The sequence below is a fragment of the Buteo buteo genome, chromosome 21 (genome assembly GCF_964188355.1).
Source record: "Buteo buteo chromosome 21, bButBut1.hap1.1, whole genome shotgun sequence".
NCBI lineage: Eukaryota > Metazoa > Chordata > Aves > Accipitriformes > Accipitridae > Buteo > Buteo buteo.
The window spans coordinates 7,060,499-7,081,858 of NC_134191.1; the positions used below are offsets into that span (position 1 = coordinate 7,060,499).

Consider the following 21,360-nt stretch of genomic DNA (forward strand, 5'->3'; position numbering starts at 1 on the left):
CTGGTTGCAGATACACGTACCCCATCTAGCTCTTTTAGGACTTAGGCAAGGAGGACGTGCTCGAAGAATTCTGCTCATCAAGCACAGCTTAATGACTTTTGGTAAAGAAGGGTGACTAGGAAAGTTCTTGAAACTAGTTAATATCTGCCTAGCCACAGTGTGCAGGGGTCCTCCTGTGCATACTGAAGGACAAAACAGTCTCGTTAACCCCAGCCGCCTTTGTGGAAACGGCTCTCGCGTGTTTATCAACTCAGTGTTTATGCTCGCGTTTGGGTCAGTAAGGAGGCGGTGCTTCTCTAAGACCTTGATTTGGCACGTCCTCAATTTGTCTTCATTGCACTGCTCCCATGACACTGGGTTTCTTCCATCTATTTTGCAACGTGTACTAAGCTCGTTACAGGAGAGATCAGTGCATTTTCCAGTGATACTTTCCTGCTGCTGCAGTGCTTATGGTGCTGCCAGGGTTTGAAGTCAGCCCTTCTGCGATCAGCCTTACACTGGGGTAGAAATACACTAATGTAATACTGAATCAGGTTCTGCATTTTTGAAAGAGGGGCAGATGCTAATTAATTTTCACAGAGCCCCTGCAGACAGAGAAGGCGAGCTGCTGAAAGTCACATGGTGAGACAGAAATGCGATTAGGTTTTTGTGCGAAACCTCCTCCCTTTCAGTCCCATGCTCTAATTCTGTAGTGTAGGATGCCTTGCCAAAGTAGTCCTGAGTACTCTCTGATAGAAAATCTTTTGCTCATAAACAGTCAAGAGTGAGGCCTATTACCATGCAGTCTTACATTGTCTGTTCTTTACAGTAGTTTATTTTTTATAAGCTACAGCACATTTTAGTGTAATTGTTAACACGCCTAATTTGCAATCACACAGTCGTATCGATAATAATGGAAAGTTGTTCACAGGTAATAAATTAGCATACCATATAACTAGCAGAACTATGGTTCTCAGTATATTGTTTCATGATCAAGAATTCAGTAGTTAAATATACACAGCAGTGGGCTGAGAACAAGCTGTTCATTTTTGCTGCAAGCAGTACCAGTGGACCAGAGTAATCATAGCTCCCAAAAGCAGGACTGATTTTATTGATTTTAAATAGGCTTTCATTATAGAACTGAGCCTATTACAATTGCAAGGAGTATCACTGCCATTTGTATTCACAGCGCTGACTGAGGGGAAGGAGATGTATTGTTGAATGCAGTGTAGAAGATGTTTGTCCCTTGGAGTGTTATATTCTGTCCTGCTGAAACATCTGAATTTATTTAGGAGAAAAGTACTTAAGGCTTTTTCCTATATTTAATTTTTTAGAAATGCGGTTAGACCCAACTACAGTTGTGAAATTTTAAATTCTGAGGACTTTTCTGAGGAGTAAAGGTCTTGCTTATTTATTGGCATCTAACATAGGGACAAGCTGTATTTTGCTCCATTTTTTTAAAGGACTCTTTGGAAATGTTCATGTCTCTCTTTTTTTTCTGTAGAATAATGTAAAAAAGACAAATATAAGATCCAGAGAATAAACTGTTAAGTCTGAGATATTAATGTATTCAAGTTATAATTAGTTAAGAACACATGCTGTTACCAGAAATGCGTCATTAATCCGCATGGAGCAGTTGGCGGCTATTTGCTGCTAAATTAGTGACACTTAAAAGCAGTCTTTTTTTGTATTGTTTTGAATGATAAAGAAAATTTTAAATCTGTGACAAAAAAAAATAATCTATGTACAGTTAAGAAGCAGTCTGTTTTGTTATTTGGGTTTGTTTGGTTTGGGTGTTTTTATTTTAAATTTACACAAATGCTTATCAGACAGTGGACATAAACAGAAGTTCATTGAAGCCTTAATGACCAAATGCAGTGCTGTTGAAAATGTTGCACTGTACTTTATGGTGGTGTAAAGACACGTTGCTTGTGCTAGGTTCTCTTCAAATCCAGTATTTATAACTACATAGTCCTGCTTAAACATTTTTCCAGTGTTACTACAGAAGTTTGGAAGGGTGCTAATGGAAATCAATTACAGCTTTTTGTTTTTAATGGGTTTTATACTGACTTTGTGCACAATTTTGTAGATTTTTTTTTTTTTTTTTTTTTTTTTTATATTACAGCCTACAAGTGAAGGTGAATTACTTCATATATTCCAGCTAAAACCACATTTTTCTTTTGGGGTAGTCTTCCATAACATAATTTGGGAATCAGGCAGGAGATAACATAAAAACTTTGTGTGAGCATTTCTAGAAATTGGCTCTTTAAATAAAATGGTGATGCTAAGTAGTGAATCAGCTTGATAAGTACTGAATGATCAAGCCTAGTTACTGTAAAATAAGATCTGGCTAGTTTACTTCATTTTGCAGAGCTTGGGCAAATAACTATTGAATTAAATTGCTTCCTGTTGGTTTCCCCCAGGGCAAGAAGAACCTGCTGTACTGTGCTCTGCTGAGCTGCTGTATTGATTAGTTCTTCAGGTCTAATCTTTACATGGTTATGCTTACTTTCTAGTGTGTTTGTTTACGGTTTTGATAGTTGTTTTTCTGAAGTTACTGTATTGCCTTGATAGTCCTCTGGTGGATTATAAAAATGTACACATTAATTTCTTTCTCTAACTTCATTTGTTGTAGCCAAATGAAGATAATCAGCGCTTGTGTAGCGTGCTGGTTAGGAATGAGGGGAGTGATCACTCACATAATTGATATCACGTATCACTGACAATCAAAACTCACCTTGTCAGGATGGTTGGCACCTAAAACCTATCTAATTAAATGCTTGCAGCATCTATTAACAATCGTATATTAGATTCATTATCACAGCAGCTATTGTGATTTTAGAGTTTGCTTCTGCAGGTTGGAAAGTGATTTATAGTTTTAATTCATCTTAATAATTTGTGTGCTTAGGAAACACTTGATATAAAACTTTTTGTTGCATTTAAATTTCCTTGTTATCTGCCGTGCAGTGGCATGAATAATAGGGAGCCAAGAACATGAGTATATTGGAATGCATGAAGTATTTTCAAGGAGAGTGTTTTTAAGGTTCAGAATGATATATGTCAAATGTTACTGAATGGATAAACATGTGGAGGGATTTTGCCTTCAGAAGCTTGGAAATCAGGCATCTCTTAGTACAGTACCTCCAATAGCTGTGTTAAAAATGCATTTCGGTCTTAATACAGAAAACAGATTATTTATTTCATAATATTTATTCTAACCTAAGATCCAACTGTCTTCTAGTTGCTTGAATTTATTATACTGGAACTTTGAAATGATGCTGTCAGAGCTGGCCTGCACCAAAAATTGCCACACCTCTAAACTTGTATTTAGTCATCTGTAATATGTTTTTATGTAATCCAAGCCTAGAAAGCCTACGTTAGTTTGAATGACAGCATCCATATCCTCTGTGCCACGTAAACAGTAAATTTGTCAATTTAACAACAAATTCTCATGTTTTCTTGCATACTTGCATAGAATGTTGTGATTCAAGGTGTTACCTAATTAATCCAAACATCACTGAAATCAGAGATTTCCACAGACTTTAGAAAAGGGTAACAATGTTAGCCTTTTCTAGGGTCGCTTAGTGATATGTTAATATTAGGATCTCAGACTTTGCAAAATACCTGGCAGTAGTATGATAAATGTGCAAAGTGTCAGTACTCAGTATTAATAAACATCTTGCAGGCAACTGGCAGGTCTTTATGGCTCAAGAAGCTGCTATGGTCCATGGAGCTGCAGAGATCATAACTGATGTTTTTGTTTGGTTGGTTTTTTTCTTTTCCCCTTTTCCCCCTTGTTTTACTCTCTAAGGATGTTAGGATTGCTTCTGTTTGGAACGTAGGTCTTGGTGCAGTTGCTTTTGTCACTGTGTCTTGCTGCACTTTCTTGTTACTAAGATACTCACATTGCCAAAGATTCGAGTGATGCCTCACAAACAGATGAACATCTTTTCACAGCTGCTGCCCTTGCTCTATCCTTACTTGCTCTTTGGAGGTAGGGATTTCTTCTTTTAGGACCACATCCATTCATTTGCTTACATGTGTTCAGAGCAAGGAACGGAATTTGTTTTCCTTGATGAGCATTTGTTTGTTGTGCATTCAAGACAAAATATGATCTGATTCATGTTTTAAAAACCGTGCCAGAGTGTAAGTTGTCAAACTGTATGCTGGTTATATGGTTTGTTGTGCAGGCCATGTAGCATTAATAGCATGGTTTTGATCTAAATAATGACATATTTATCCAGCTAATAAGTAGTGTGTATATATCCTTTAACTTGAACAATTCTTTTTTGCAAGGTTGCTTTATAAAAATGCTGAATTGACTATAGTTTTATTGCTCACTAGTTACAAACAACTTCTCATTGTTTTTAAAGACTCTAACCTGGAAGTGGTTTTTAAACTTACACTAACAAGCTCGATAAATGACACACAATAGAATAACAATGTGTTTTTCCTTTACAGAGGCAAAAGAAATTGTTCTGAAGGCACAGATTCTGGCTGGAGGGAGAGGAAAAGGTATTTTCAATAGTGGATTGAAAGGAGGAGTGCATCTAACTAAAGAGTAAGTCTTTAAAGTGGAAAAAGCATAAATAAATTGCTTCTCTTGTAATATTTAAGCTGTTTGCAATAGCTGTGTGACTGTTTCTTTTAATATCTTTCAATAAACTAACCTTTTTCCTTTGTAGCCCTAAGATTGTTGAACAGCTTGCTAAACAGATGATTGGGTACAATCTGTCAACAAAACAAACTCCAAAGGATGGTGTGACGGTTAAAAAGGTAAGATTTTTGCCTCTTGAAAGTTGAGAACTATGTTCAGCTGCAATTTTGCATTAATATGCTGGGGTGTATGACATAGATTTATTTTTTTCATTCCTTCTGCAATGCCTGATGGATTGCATCTAGTTGATGAAAGAAAAAAAAGTTACTTTTTCTTTCTGTGTGTGTATGTATTTTGTCTATCAATTTCAGCATACCTAGTGGTGGAAAAATAAATTCATTTCTGCTACCTCTGTTGAAGGGAATCCTTTGTCATATGTTCATCCTTTATCAAGTACATACTAAATGTTAGCATAACTGTATATATATAGCATTAACTGTACATGCTTATTGATGTTCTGCTTAGAGAACTAATATATACATGATTACCTGTAGTAATAATATTATCCGTATTTCCTTCACCCTCAGCTTTGGGCAACTGTTATTAAAGACAGTGACAGATGACTTTCATAGAATCATAGAATAGTTTGGGTTGGAAAGGACCTTTTAAAGGCCATGTAGTCCAACCCTCCCGCAATGAGCAGGGACATCTTCAACTCGATCAGGTTGCTCAGAGCCCTGTCCAACCTGACCTTGAATGTTTCCAGGGATGGGGCATCTACCACCTCTCTGGGCAACCTGGGCCAGTGTTCCACCACACTCATTGTAAAAAATTTCTTCCTTATACCTAGTCTAAATCTAACTTCTTTTAGTTTAAAACCATTACCCCTTATCCTATCGCACCAGGCCCTACTAAAAAGTTTGCACCCATCTCTCTTATAAGACCCCTTTAAGTACTGAAAGGTTTGCATGAGAATGATCTCTATTTAAAAAAAAAAAAAAAAGTCTATAAAAGTAGATTCCTCCTAACTTGTTGCAGATATAGAGTAAAATGTAGTCATGGCAGTGGTTCAGCTAGTATGTGGTAATTCATTGACCTATGATGGTGCATACTGCAAGGTGTCAGCATAGATGTATTGCTCTTTTTTGGCCTAAATAAGAGAAGCATAGATTGCCCTTCAGCAAGATTCTCCTTTACCTTAGTAAATACTGTAAGTCAGGAAATCCTAGCAGTTGCCTATCTACTATATATGTTTTTATCTCTTGCTTTGTTTTACTGAGCAAGGATCTTCATACAGGTATGTAGTCAAGAGCTACGCTGTATTTGATGCCAGGAGTTAATTTGGCATGAGCTGAAAAGAACTGAAGTTCACTTTTAATATATTGTGAACAGCTTGGTATATTAGCATAGAAGGGGAACACCTGTCTGGAAAGATACTGTCTAATGAGAGCTGGAGGAAGGTGCTCAGGTGGTTCTTCTCTTGGGGAGCAGGGAGAGCAGATTACCATCACTCCTTGTAGTTGTTAAAAAGAAATACTAGCTATTAAAAAGAAGGAACAGTATTACTATTAGGGCATGTCTGTCAGAGATCGTGATAATACTAAGGATATAAAAAAGGATATATATTTCCCATATCAAGGCACTCTGCTTTGAAAAATTTGTATTGTAAAAGCAGCTTTCTTTTATACATTCCTTGGTTTTATTCTTTTGCCCTAGTTGACCTATTTTGAATACATCAGTACAGGAAATTTCACTCTTTTGTCTGAGTGCAAGTCTGTTCATTCATTTACATATTCAGTTCTGAAAAAGAAACTTCTAATTCTCTTTGAAATTGATAGAAATGAGAGAAAAGTATGGGTGTTGGGGTTTTTTGAAATGGATTATTCAAAGGATTTATATTAAGATGACTTTTGTATCATGTATAGAATAGCTATAGAAGATTTAACTTGTAACTGCTTTCCTCCCCATCCACACGTTGCTTGTATGAATAAACAATGGTCAAGAGTAAGCAGCTAGGGCATATGTGAAGTTTAAGGTGAAGTTTGCGTTGCTGAACTTCAGATATTTATTTTGGTGGTACAGGAAAGTATATAGCCTTGATAGACTTTGTATTTTTCCATTGCTATAGGCTTACATGGAAACTTTTCAGGACACAGCTTGCAAGTATTTTAATATTGATGCATGATAAACCAGTGTGATGCTTTTCATCTGTTGTCATAGACTTCCATCATGATTATAGAGTTGGCTTTTAAAAGCCATAGGCCAATTCATATCTTCATTGCACACATATATAACAAGGTAATAGTATGTTTTATATTTTTGGTGTTAAGATCTTGATTCTTGGTAGTGTATGGAAAGAGCATGCACCCTGTTTTAAATTAATTCATTACATAACACTTTGGACGATGGTTTCCTCATTGCTAGTTAGATAGTGAAGAAAGCATGTTTAAAATTATGCATCTAGGTCTTCAAAGGACCATTTCACAGTAAAATTAATGTCTTTTAAAAGTATTTATCTTTTCCAAAGTTAGCTCACTCTAGGATCTTAGAAGTAGTTAAAGGAGTTGAGGCATTCAGATTTGTAGTATCAGGGCTACAATGTCAAACACTGAAAATTTAATCAAGGGGCGAACTACAGTAATATGATTAAAAGTATAAGTTTAGCTATGTCTAAGATGTCATTTAATGTAGTGCTTGGTTAGTGCACAGAAAATGCTGGACAGACTCTTTGAGCTTGCTAAGAGCAGTGGGGAAGTTGAGAATTAATAGCTGGCATTTTTGTTCTATTTCAAGGCATATACTTTCTCTGTATGTGTATGTAAGAATATGTGTGTGTACATGTACTTAAAGAAAATTGCAGTTCAGGAGGAAAAGAAAAGTCATGTTTTTAGGTTTTGGTTTTTTTGAAATTTTTGGTGTTCTGGAAAGTTTGAACTCATGCTTTAAAAAATTTAGGTAATAAATGTTTTTCAGAAGGAAAATAGTTATTAATTCATTTTCTGTGAGGCAATCAATGAGCTGGTGTCAAGTGAGGGAGTGGAAGTCTTGTACCTTTTACATGTATTTCTGAGGAAAGAATAAGAGAAATTTTCTACAATTAGAATAATGATGGAGCAGAAAATGGTGTTCAGCTTGTTTTCTCAGCCTGTGCGCCTACTACAGAATTTAAAGCATGTTTGTGCTTCTTTAGATTGATGTTTCTTAAATAAATAGCAGTCTCCTCAGTTCCCTTGTAACTTGGAAGCTATTTTGTGAGTTTACATAAAATCCTCTTATGGCAGCTTGGAATTTGGAGAGCTTGGTTATCTGAGAAGACAGTCTTCTCTTATCATGACAACTTGAGAATTTGCTACCTGTGTTTTCTCTCCAAGCAATAACAAAATTAACATTTTGAATATTTGATTCAGTATAAAAGAACTGTTATAGTTACCCTTATGAAATTATATGTATGACTTAAACTTTTAGGTAGTGAATTGTTTTTAAGAAGGAAAGCTTGAAGTTGTCAGGGAGTTTTAAAGAAAACTGATTTTTCCCCAGGACATTTTAAATATAAACCTGATGTGGTAAACCGATAATGATGCTTCACATTCTTTATCATAAGCAAACCAGACAAGATATGAGAAGAGTCAACAGTCTGTAGATTCAATTTCACTACTCTTAACTGTTCATTAATGTGTTTGCATAAGTTTTGTCAGGCGAATGATAGGTAGACTTTAACAAATAATATTTAAAGACCTTGAACACCAGTTTCCCTGGATTTGCTCTGCATCAAACAGGGAGGATGGTGAAGGAAAGAAACTGTTTTTCATTGGGAGAAATGAGAGATGTTGCAAAGTCTGACAATTTTTACTCTGCAGTAAGCTTGCCTACTATGAAGTAGATGGACTCTCAATGGTTTTATGAATTAAGACAGAGAAGTATTTGTCAATGTTGACATGGTTAATTAGCAATAGTGAGGAAAATCACTCGGGTCAGAACTAACAGTTGAAAAGATACTTGATTTAATAATGTAAGTTCCACCTGCTGTGCTTGCAAATATATTCCTCAAGACTTGTTGAGTGGATTCCCATCCTAAATCTGGCCCTGTTCCTGAGCACTGTGGAAACTGTCTGAATAGCTCAGACAAGATCCAGTAGCACCAATTGGTTTTATTTGACCTATGTCTAAAGCAGTTGATTCACGTTTTTCAGATACATTGATGCAGATTATGTAAGAACGTGAAAACATGCATGCAGGTAAAAAGACTAATGGTAGCAAATCAAGGATGCTTTCCATATCTTTGCTTGTTAATTTGACAAATCTTTGTAGGTAGCTGAGCTATGTTTCTGAAGTTGGCTTTTAGCATCCTTTTATAGTAGCCTAAAATAGGCAGATGCTTTTTAAGTAGTACGGTAGTTTTCTACATTCTTAGTTGCCTCCATCACCCTAGTTTTCTTTAGTTTGCTTTTGAACAGTCACTTATTTGAACGATTCCTTTACATCACCCTATGTTCTATGAATAAAGCAAGGTAAAAGTAGAAGGAAACAGAATTACTATAAAGCAAATTTCTTCCAAGTCAAAAAAACCGTAAAGAAATAGCATATTTTCTTCCATTCTGAGCACAGAGGACTTTATTTAATTCCTTGTCTCTTGCTTTTTTTCTGTTCTGTTAAGAAGTACAGCCAGGCAGAAGGTACGTACATTCTTTCTTATGTGCTCTGGAGTAGAATGTCAAAGAAGTGATGTGGGTGAAAGTATAGTGCATCTTTCTTGTTTATAGTCCTTGAACTATGAAAACCCCAGGAATACTTATTTGATGGAACACTTCTTGCCGGGTGGGCAGAGTTTTAAGACTGCAGGTGTACGTATACATGCCTTTCAGATCTAAGGAGTTTGAACTGCTGACTGGTAGAATGAATTTCACTTCATGTTTCATTCAGACTGATGATCTTCATCTACAATCATTGTTCAAAACTGTCGCTTTATAAACAGACCATGTTAGAAAAACATTGCTGCTTAATCCTTCTTAATTATATTAATCTTAGGGAAGAGATTTTCCTGATTTCTGCTACTTCCATTGAAAGGCAGGAAATAGTAGCTGTGCTAAGGAAGAATATAGTTGATTGTCGTAAGGAGAAGCTATGCTGCTAATCAAATTGCAGAGGTGGCTGCTCAACTTCCCGGTTGAAAAGCAAAACTGTAGTGCAGAGCAGATTTACAGTCTTTGCACCTGAGTTTGTGGCACCTGTTATAAGGAACAATTAGTAGTGATCATATGCAGATTTTTTTACTTCTTAAGATGAAGAACATTTGGGGGAATTTAGTATTCTTGCATCAAAACATAGTTTTGTGAGCCCTTTGCCAAGTGCAAAACTACTTAATCTCTGAAGTTGCTTCAATAGCTATTGTTAAACTATTACAAAAATTGACAGTTCAGATGAAGAGGAAGGTACAGTTATTGTAATACTAAAATGACTTTGACTTTGGCATGTTTTTGGCAAGAGAGAAAAAATGTAACAAAGAATTTATATGGGCCATTTTCCCACCCAATTTTAATGTGAGTACTTGTAGATTCCAAAGATGGAGGACTTGAATCATCTTTGTTGTTGTGTGCTGAGCTATCTGTCAGATACTGGTGTGAAAGGGCTCTGTAATTTATAGTAATAAATAGAGATTAATAGCTCTTCGGAAAAATAAATTATGTTTCTGGATTGTGCCAGTATCTGAAGGTCCCACATCTACTTGTGTCTCTAAACTGAAAGTAAAAAGCTGGATGGCAGAATTATCTGTAAACCCATTTCCTTAGTAAGTACTTAAGTGGGGTAGGAATTCAGTGCTGAGATTCTAAGTGCGGGATGGCTTTCTGTCAGAATGAGGGAGAGAACTTAAGCCTGAGACTTTACTGGTAAGGAACGGCACTACTGATGAGATGCATCTGAAAGCCAACGTAGCCTCCCTTACATCTATGTGATTTGCAAACTGTACTCCCTTGTGACTCAAGTTTTTCTAGGGACAGTATGTTAAATTGCTTGCTGGGAATAAAAAGGTAATATGGAGGTCCCCTTTCTGGACACAGCAGCAGCAACGATTCTTTTCTTGGGAAAACCCCAGCAATTAGGTGTTCCTGGTTTACACTGCTTGGTACATGCCCCAGTGAGAACAGCAGCATCAGAGGAGTCTTTTATTTAGGGAGAGAGGATTTCTTGGGCAAAAGATCACTGGTTTGTAATATCTTGTAAAAGCAGTGAAACAAACATTTCTTTTCAGGATAGCAGGTATCACACTGCTGCGTTTTAAGGCAATGCAGAAAATGTGAGCCACAATGTTCTCCGCTTCACCAGCTAGATGGAACCATCAGAACTGTTGCTAGTCTGGGTTTTTTTCTTCCCTATATTCATTTTTAGGTGATGGTTGCAGAAGCACTGAATATTTCCAGGGAAACATACTTCGCAATTTTGATGGACAGAGCTTGCAATGGACCTGTTATGGTTGGCAGTCCACAGGGTGGCGTTGACATAGAAGAAGTTGCGGTTACTAGCCCAGAACTTATCTTTAAGGTATTAAAATAATATTTTACACTAAAAATGTTCCTTGTCAGTTATCCAAAAGAATATAGCTTCCCCTCCCCCTTCCATTTTTCCTTCTTCCATGTATGGAAAGAAGACAATAAGAACCATAAAAATTGTATTTCACCAAATAGGGGATCAGATCTGTCATCTAGTAGAAGAATGAAGCATGTTTAACACCTGTTTTTGTTAGTGTTTGTATCTCCAGCTTGATTAGAAAAAGAGCTTAAATCTGGCTGTTATATATGATATGTTAAACTTAATATCTGAAATGTTTTGTGAGTGAGTTTCACTTTCAGGAAGGTACACAGTTTTATCACAAGTGGGTCAGTGCCAACATGGTTATTGTTTCTGGGGTTGTTTTTTTCTAATTGACAGAGTTGTTAATTATTTCTTTGTACCTGGATGACTTCTACATCTGAAATACAACTGTTATAATTGCTTTCTTAACGATGACTATATTTAAGTATTTTTTATGTTACTGTGGCATGATAATGAGTAGAGAAGCTATTCATCTGGGAAAATAATTGATACAATCAAGTATAATTATTCAAAAAATTGTAAAAATATTTAATGTGCATTTTAAAATTACATAAACTTCACAGTGTTACTGGGCAGTGATACTCATCGCCTTGAAAATATTCCAGAAGATGTCATAAAAATTAACAGACTAAATATTCGTCAACGCCATCTGTACAGTAATTAAAAGTGAAAACTGGTGTCACATTGTCTTGTCAGCATGCCACCCTGAAGAATTATATATTTTTTGGAAGGACTGTTTCATAGCTGGTGTGGTAATTATAACATACCCTATAGGCAGCTGCTATAGCCTCAGTCTGAAAGCTTTGGCAAACAGCCATGCTTTAATTACTAATTTGCAAATGTATACTAAGTGTTTTCCTTTTGAAGTTATAAATCTCCATTCAGATTGAATATTTAGTTGTATTTATGCACGTTATTGTTACAGGAAGAAATAGATATTTTTGAAGGCATAAAGGATCATCAGGCATTGCAAATGGCAAAAAATTTGGGATTCAAAGGACCTTTGCAACAGCAGGTAACCTGACTCTACTCCCTCAGATTTTACTGAAGCCTTTTTAGCCCAGCTATATGATAAATGCTTTCCAAATAGACATGAAAGGCTAAGTGTCCATTAGATCAAGACCGTTTTGACATTTTAAATACTCAATTGCACCTATATAATTGTCAACAGGCTTTAGCAATTTGAATAAGATCCTTATTGTTCTAAAGTGAAAGTCCCTGGTCTTTGAAGCAATTGATGACAACATGCTGTTACACCATGTGGGTTTCTTTTGATTTCATTGGAATTCTGTTGAAGCTCAGTGAATTGCATGGGTAGAGCTTTTTTTGAAAATTTGGCCCTTAATATGGGGAGAAGTAGAAGTGTATCTTTCTGTGTAATTGAAGCCTTTTTCCCCCCTCCCCAGTCTTCAATTCAAAACCAAAAGGCTGCCAGCTTGTTTTTTCAGTATCTCTTTTCTATATATATTGGAATTCCATATTGTATACAAATATGCAAGATATTTTGCTTTTATGAATCATTTTGCAGTGAAGAGGAAAGCTTGTTTAGGCTACTTTTGCCTAGTTTTTTTCAGTAGTATCAAACAGTCATTTTTGTAGAACTCCTTTATTTTTAATTCAGCAGTTTTAATTATTTTCCATCCCAACCATGCAATTTACAAATGCATAATCATTAACTTGATTAACACATCTGAAGATTTAGCTGTATATCTAATGAGGAGGAATGATTATGTAGAACCTTTCAACCCTTGAAGAGTTCTGGTACTTAATAATTAACAGCAATATATGGACTTTTCAACAATACATTTAAATAATGCTGCAGTGAATGCAGTTCTTTTCCTTAACTCAAAGGAATTTAGTGAAGCATAGAGACAAAGTTTTTATTCAGACAAATCCTAGTGTTTACTTATACATTCACTATTTCTAAGTTGGGATTTTATGCTTTGCCTCGAAGAGGCTCAGTACTTGTAGACCTTGAGAAAGAGAAATGTTGACATTAAGCTGCCTGATTCAGAGAGGTGCTGAAAGATGGAGCAGCCCTTAATAAAAGTTAAGCGATTCTGGTGATCTGTTAAAATTACAGCAGTGTACTAGGGCAACAACAGCTTTGCAGGTTGCCCAGAGTCAATGTGGGATTGCACAGTGGGAATTCCTCCCTAGCATCACTGTTGATAGCCTTAGCCATGTGTTATCAGGATAGTTTGTCAACCGGCGCATTCATGCCAAGGAAACTGCTGCCTTGATGGGTGCGGATTTATAACTGATAATTTTTTTTTCAAGTCAAAACCACTGAGAATGCTTCAGCTGATGACTTTTGAGCAGGGAAGACTTCATAAGCAATTCGTATGCTGCTTCCAAACTGTAACTCTTTATAGAGTCTTAGACATGTTGGTACCAAAACTGGGCACAGCACTCCAGGTGCTGCTGGGTCAGGACTGAGTAGAGGGAGATGGGAACATCCCTCACCGTGTTCTTCCTGATGTAGTGCAGTACTGGGGTTGAGTCTTTCCAGTTGTAATGTTTTCTTTCTTATGAATGACATTGTGGAGAAAGCTGACTTCTGGTTTTTTATTCTCATTCACTTTGCTTACTAGGAGAGGTCCCAGATATTTTTGGGTTGTGTACTTCAGTTAACTGACCAGTAATGGAGGAACAAATTTGAATGGTTCTTTATTAGTGCACTTCTGCATCTGCAAACTTAGTTCAGCTAATAGGTTGTCAGTGTGTAATGAACCAAAGGAATTTTTTTATGCACGTTCACGTTGCTGTTGTTTAAGTTGTTCTGTTAATCGAAAAATGTTATAAGAGCAAAAGACTTGGAAGTTAGTAGTCAGTCACAATACTTTCGGCCACAGAACCAGTCACAGAGATAGATGTGAGGAACAATAAGGAACAAGCAAGAGTATCTTGTAAAGAGTAAACAAGCGTGCTTCTGACATAATTTCTTCAAGAAAACATTTCAGACTGATGTAGGAAGGAGAAATTTATATTTTTTTTCTGAAGTCACTAATGTGCACATACTGTGTTATGATTTCTGAATTTAGACTGATTAACGTGAATGCAACTTGGATCTCAGCATACTGGAGAATATGTCATTATGAGCTGTTAGGCACTTTTCAAATTAAACTTGTCATAGTAATAGTGCCATTTATTTTGTAGAAAATCTCCAGTTCATGTAGTCTTTAAATGCACATTTACTAAATGTTTTGCAGTATCATAATGCTACTTTATAGCTATTTGTGATACTATATAAATATGATTAAGAAAACAGAAATAAAAGCAGTTATCTAGAGCTAGTGTGCCATTTAATACCTTAAAAATAATCAATAATGGTTTACCTTTGCCTTGAAAACATTAACTTTTATTTTTCTGTGTGGTAATTGTAAATCGCTTGATCAAATTTAGGCAGCAGATCAAATTAAGAAGCTGTATAATCTCTTCTTGAAAATTGATGCCACTCAGGTTGAAGTGAATCCCTTTGGTGAAACTCCAGAAGGGCAAGGTAAGAAATTGAAGGAAACAATTGAATGCATTATGATTCTTTATTTATGCAAACTATAAATTAAATTGCATAGAAGGCTGTAGCAGCAGCTTTGCATTAATTTCATTTTGTAATGTAATTTAAGTAACATTCATAAATATTCCCATGGCAGATTTTACATTTCAATACCTTTTGTTATTTCATCCAAATACTGGAAGTATTGGCTTCTACATGTTACGCTTGGTGAGAAACAGCAACATTTTCTGCTCTTCTGCTCTTTGTACAAAGTTGGATTTTTCTTGGTTTTGTTTTGGGATTTTTTGGGTTTGGGTTTTTTGTTGTGTTTTTTGGTTTGGTTTGGTTTTTTTTGTTAATGCTGCTAGAATTACTGAGTTTATGTGGAAAGTAACTTGTTATTTTATGTTTGTAAACATATGGGTAAGTTTAAAATTGTAAGTTCATGACTCTGCAACCTACTAGAGCACAAGAGAAATTCCAGCTGGAACTGACACTTAGCTACATCCTTTGGGAACAAAAAAGGGTAATTGATCTGCTTCCACCGTGAATACAGGGCTAAGAAGGTATAGGGTGAAAATAAGGAGCTAGGTTAGCTTTCACAACATTCTAGTAGTTGGGTTTCCAGCTGAAACCTTTCCTTCCATTTGTCATTTTTGTCCAACTAACTTGGACAAAGGCGAAGAGGGGAGGAAGTAAAGATGCCTGTGGTATTTTGAAACAGTGGGGCTGATCCAGGTGAATCGTAGTTACCACCTCGCTGCTTCATTTGATGCCAGGGCATTTTTTACCCATGCATTCACTCCTAATGCCAATATTTTACGGTATTCATGCCCCTTCCCTTTTTTATTTCTTGTCTTTGATTTAAATGGGTAATGATGAGAAGTTGTGGACTCGGGGGGAGCTCGCTGAGACTTCGGTGTCAAAGGCTGCTGTTCACAACCACTAGTGACTTCCTAGTAGAAGCCCTACCTACGGTGTCATTTTGTGATTTGAGAGAAGTTTGACGTTGGGAAGTGCTGATGGGTGTTACTTGAGTATTCTTTATCAATGTTTGTCAAAAACTACAATTCCAGCTTTTCAACAACTTTATAAGGTATGCCTACAGATTAAAGTGGAAATTAGAAAACAGAAAGAGAAAGCTTTTACCCATTTTAACAGACATTAGGAATGTGGCTGCTTAATTGCTGTTCTGGAAACTTTTGGAAAAAGATCACTGCTACGTCAGTTAAGAACACGAGTTCCTCATAGGAGTCAGTACCAATGGAAAGAATTAGCATTTTTAAAATACTTTTTATGTGCCCATAGCTAGTTTGTAAAATAAACAGCTTTTCACTAAAAATCCATATTTTTGGCTCAGTTGGTCAGGAATTCAGAAGCTGAACTGTGGCTAGAAACTACACAGTCTCTTCCAATTGTCCAACCTTGTTTTTCCCTTTTCATTAAAAAACAAAATACAAAAGAATTGGCAGAGAATTGTCCACAGCTTAAAAGGAAAATTCTGCTGGTAATCAACTCTGAAAATGTCTAAAAGATGTAAAACAAATCCTGCCCCAGAGTGTTTTATTAACACAGCTTAAAAGATGGTGGTCTTTGTTATAAAGTAGGCTCTGGGACACTGAAGTGCCCTGTTGTAAAGTGGCATTTTAAAAACAAATACAAAAAGGAATATCTTGTCTATTATATGAGGATAATTCAGAGACAATGATAAAAATGATAAAATGTGTCATCTTTTTTTTTTTTTACATAATGAGCTGTTTTCAGGTTAAACTAAGCTAGAACAGTGTATTTATGGCTTGAATGTATGAATTTTGCTTTTATAGCAGACCTTTTTCGAATTCCTTCTTGGTTGGGGGCAGGGGAATTTAGTGTTGTTGCCACCAGAATCCTTTAGCTCTCTGGATAGACGCCAAATTCTTTAACTCTTTTTATTTGAGAAACTTTCGCAGCACTGTGTGTTCAGATTTCCAGCTCATGTGAAGTACTGTAATAATGTACGCATTGAATCGATAGTTTCTGCATTGTAAACCTCCCTCAGCTTAATAAATATAAGTCAAATTCTTAGCAACTAACTCTATCTCCATTGGTTATTATGCAATTTGTGAAATGTGTACTGGGGGAGAGAAACAAAAAGCCCTGCTGTTGACCAGTGTAGTTCTATTGTAGGCTGTATTTTAAATGGAAATCTTCAGAACCCAATAGACTGTTGATTTCCCAGTCTATTGGGTTCTGAAGATTGCCATTTAAATAGATCCATTGGCCTCATTAGAACCGGTTGAGAACGAGGTGAGGACATCTTCGTTTTGTGTTGCACAGTGAAGTTAAAGCAGAACAATGAAATAGGGCCTTGTAAAATGAATGGTCTGGATTTTTCAAGTTCTAGCAATGTGCAACACATGGCACTTTTGACCTTTGGAAGATGAATGGGACCTTTAAAATAGGTGCAACAAAAACTGCTGGAACTTCCCTGCAGATTATGATGTTCACTTCAACACAAATTCATTGGTACGTTTGTCTGCTATGACTGATGTACTTACCAGGTTTATTTTGTGGGTTCAAGACCACTGATACTGTAAAAACAAAACTTCCTTCCTCAAAACTTGTTGAAATAATTTTTTTAGTAGACTAATTGACCAAGATACCTTAACACTACTGGGCAGTGTGGAAGGTACCCGGTAGTCCTTTTGCTCAGTCAGATGTCAGGAATTGGGACATCTATGACAATTGCCTTCTATCAGGCAGGGAAATGAGCTTTAGGTGAGCTCTTTGTGCCAGGACTGGGCTGTTTGGTATTCACACTTGCTGGTTCAAAGCTAGTTCAGACGGCTAATACAGAAGCACTTTACTATTCTGCCAAAATAACTTTTGGCAGAGCAAAGGACAGAATCCCCAGTTCAGTACCTACATCATCTCAGCCATGTAGTCCTGCAAGGAAGACCTTTAAGTATGTCTTGGGAGTTAGTGGGTGGGCACTGTAGATGTGTATAGACACTGAGAAGGGCAGAGACAGCGCTGTCAGGTAACAGAATAGGGGCTTCATTGAGGTGCTGAAGACGTTGAGGTGTTTGGCTGGGTACCAACAGGGGAAACGGGTAGACAACTAGGGGCAAGTGAAGGAGAGGACAGTTAGGAATGAGGGGAAACAAAGCTGGTGGTCCTAAAAGGTCCTAAAGAACCACGGTGGTACTAACTGTGCATCCTTTCTGGACTACTATGAGGTGGCCCTGTGGAAGAAATGAGCTGATTTGGATTAGTTACCAACTTAGCTTTTCTGGAATGGCTGTGCATATTTAGTGAGGAGGGCTTAAGATGAGGGATGATAGGAGGTTTTATGTTGTTTTCTCTGAGATTTTTCCCCATGTGTTTTGCATCCAGGAAGCTGAGGAGCAGAAACAGAGAGGGTTTCAAGCTGTGAAAGCTGTCTTACTAGCAGACATATACAGAAGTCTTCCTGTGCTTATTTCTTTTTTGCTAGCAGTTTCTCCATCTGAAATGTCTTGAAGAAGAATAAAGATAAAACAAATGGAAGAACATTTGAGTAGCTTAAGGCAGTTATTTCTAATGATAAAATATAACTCTCTGTATGAAGACCATTATTCCTGTCAAAGTAACAGTTAAGATGGATTTATTTCTTGCTGTGTTTTGTGGTTTTCACTTGTGTGAATTTCCATTAGAAAATACATTGCCATTTGTATTTCCTTTTGTTTAATTTTGTAGCAAATTCTTTGTTAACACTATTGGGTCAGAAGCCTGTAACTGCCAATTTGTTTGGGGGGTTTTGTTTTGTTTGCTCTCAGTGTAAGCTGTTGAATTGGCAGATGACAAAAATCCTAAACTGCTAGCAAAAACAACAGAAGTACTCTATGAATATAAGTATTGGAGCTTTCTTTGATATTTGTTTAAAAGCAAAATTCATTTGTATAATCTATCATGCATGTAACAATGTGCTTTTGATGGTGAAAATGGTTTGATAAATATTAATACGTGTTTTTTCTGTTACTTTGTTAAAGATGAATGTTCTGTAGAAATTAGATTCTATTAATGTGACATTGAGGATGTTCATGTGCAAGGTAAACAGAGCTCTGAAACTGCACTTTTACTCTAGGTTTGAGTTGTTTTAGCAATTTAAGGAGCTGAAAGCTTGAAGAAGAAAAATGGTACAGGTCTTGTTAAAAAAAAATTAAAGCAGCTGTAGTACAGTAGAAGTGTATTATGAACTTCAGACGTTTCTCCTTTTGGCAGATTCCCACACGATGGTTGACCGGCTAAGATCTAGACTCTTCCAGGAGATATTTATTATACACCAACACTCATGAATAGTTCTGAAACTGCAGTCACTGAAACAAAATTTGATCCTGTTTTAATTTAATCTGGTATTGGTTACATATCAAATGTATTTTAAAAAAAAACACAAAAAACCCAGCAACATCAGAAAACCAAAACAAGAAAACCCAATGCAAATCAAGACATAAAACTGAGACTCTCCCGTTTGTGTAAATGTTTTGTCTGCTTTTTGCTTAGATATTTTCCCCCAAGTTAAGCAATTGTATATTAAAAAAAAAAAGACAACAAAAAAAAAACAAACCAAGAGAGGTATTTGTCCACCAAAAAGATTGTGTGATTAGTTATATTAATTGATGGGTATCTATATCAAAGACCAAAAATTGTCTTTTTAATTGTACTTGACCTCTGGTTGCAGAGATGTGTACAATGTTTGTGAGCACATGCACACGTACAATGTATGTGTTTCAATGGCAATATGAATCAAAACACAGCAGAAAGAAAAACTATTAGATTTTTCTGGATGCAGCATTTAAAGGCACTTAAATCTGACTGGTTTGCATTGAGAAATTAATTATCTTCATTCAGTAATTATAATCTGGATATAGTACAAATCAAATTACTTACATAGTGAAATGGTAAGTATATAGTCTTACATTTACTTACAACATCTTAATCTAATGAGGTGTTTGCCTATGCAAACCCATAGAAATAATGAGTCAGTAAATAGGCAAATAACCAGTTCACTCTACATGCATTTCTGTTACTGCTGAGTTTATGTGAATATTATGTCTACTAGCTAGTCTTTTGTATCTATTATTTAATGTAGTCAGGTTTAACTACTTCTTAATTTGTTTTTACAACCATAGCGGATGTTGACATTGATGAAAAGTTTTGTATTTACTTTTTAAATTTTCTTTATTTAAAAGTAATCTTTTGATAATATTTAACACATATTGGCTTAAAGTTGTTTTAATTCAAATCTTTAGTGAAATAATGTGTGTATAGCTAGTAACATTATAAACTAAAAATATGGCTAAGGAAAGCATTTTGTATTGCTCATAAATAAGTGCATGTTACCAAACATTGCTTTGGATTTCTAACCTGTTACCTGTTGTATGTGTCATACATTCAAAATATTTAAAGTAGACTTTCTTATGTAATTACTGCAATCCACCTGTCCAAATCATAAAAACTGACTTCATAACTTAGGGGAACTTTGTTTAAAGCAAACACAGAAGATCATCCTGTGACAAGGGCATGTGACTGTAGTGTGGAGATGCTTGCTGTACCTTTTCTTAATATAGGATTTAAGGAAAACTTGCCCAACTCTACTGGACTCAATGCTAGAACTTCATCTGATCATATGTTGAAAGCAGCATCAGTCCCTAAGCAACCTTCTCCCCCTCCCTGCTGTAGTAGTCATAATATTTCAGAAGCTCTAACTGTAATCTTTAAATGCCTATATGTTTTTTTTTTCTTTAGTTGTTTGTTTTGATGCCAAGATAAACTTTGATGACAATGCAGAATTTAGGCAAAAAGAAATATTTGCCATGGATGACAAGTCTGAAAATGAGCCTATAGAGAACGAAGCTGCCAAATATGACTTAAAATATATAGGACTGGATGGAAATATTGCTTGCTTTGGTAAGAACTAATAAATCCAAAAGGCATTTGAAGACAAATTCATACTTGTTCAGTGTATAGACTTTGTTTACATTCTGACATTCAATCCACCCTTCGCTGTATTTCAGTCTATTTTGCTGAGGTTGTCTGTCCTTCCACAAGTTCTTGCAGGAATGAAACTGAAATTGTGTTGAAACTGTGATGAAGGCCACAGCAGACAGGCAGGGTGCATGTGGTATCAGAGAGAAGGCAGGCTAAGGGAGAAGGCCGTGGGGTTTCTACATTCTGAATTTTTAAGCTGATGCAATTGGTCTTTCCAGTAATTAAAACAAAACAAGAGAAGTCATCAGAATTCAGTCATTAATTTTCAAAAATGAGACTGTGTTACTTAAAAGACTCTGCAAACGTAGGTGTGCAAAAATATTATATTCCCACTTACAACTGAATATCGAACTCCATTTTGCTTTAAGGAAAGCTGCTAAAGAAGCTGCTTGGTTGTTAAAAGGAAAAAAATGGGGGTTTTAGTTTCCTGAAGTTCCTGTAGAACAGAAATTACTCTTGTGTTTAGAAGAGATAAGTAAAGAAGTCACCTATGCTCTAAATTTTCATTTTTTACAAATTCTTTTAGCCAGTACAGCTTTTTATTGTGAATCTAATTGAATTAGGCATTTTATCTCAACTTGATGAGAAAATATCCAACATTTACTTTGCTTAGATGTGTACTCTAACTGCAAATCCAAAAGATACTGATAATGTGTTGCAGTTGATTCAGTAAGTGACAGTGAGACTTTAA

General features: G+C 36.0%; 1 protein-coding gene across 1 annotated transcript in view; it reads left to right on the plus strand.

The window, feature by feature from the left end:
• The window catches only part of SUCLG2 (succinate-CoA ligase GDP-forming subunit beta), a 134,456-nt gene that overhangs the window by 56,457 nt on the left and 56,639 nt on the right, over positions 1-21,360 (plus strand). The window contains exons 3-8 of the mRNA XM_075052562.1: positions 4,441-4,540; positions 4,665-4,755; positions 10,961-11,113; positions 12,090-12,179; positions 14,570-14,666; positions 20,427-20,588. Coding sequence (XP_074908663.1) covers positions 4,441-4,540; positions 4,665-4,755; positions 10,961-11,113; positions 12,090-12,179; positions 14,570-14,666; positions 20,427-20,588 — 693 coding nt within the window. The remainder of the gene's footprint in view (positions 1-4,440; positions 4,541-4,664; positions 4,756-10,960; positions 11,114-12,089; positions 12,180-14,569; positions 14,667-20,426; positions 20,589-21,360) is intronic.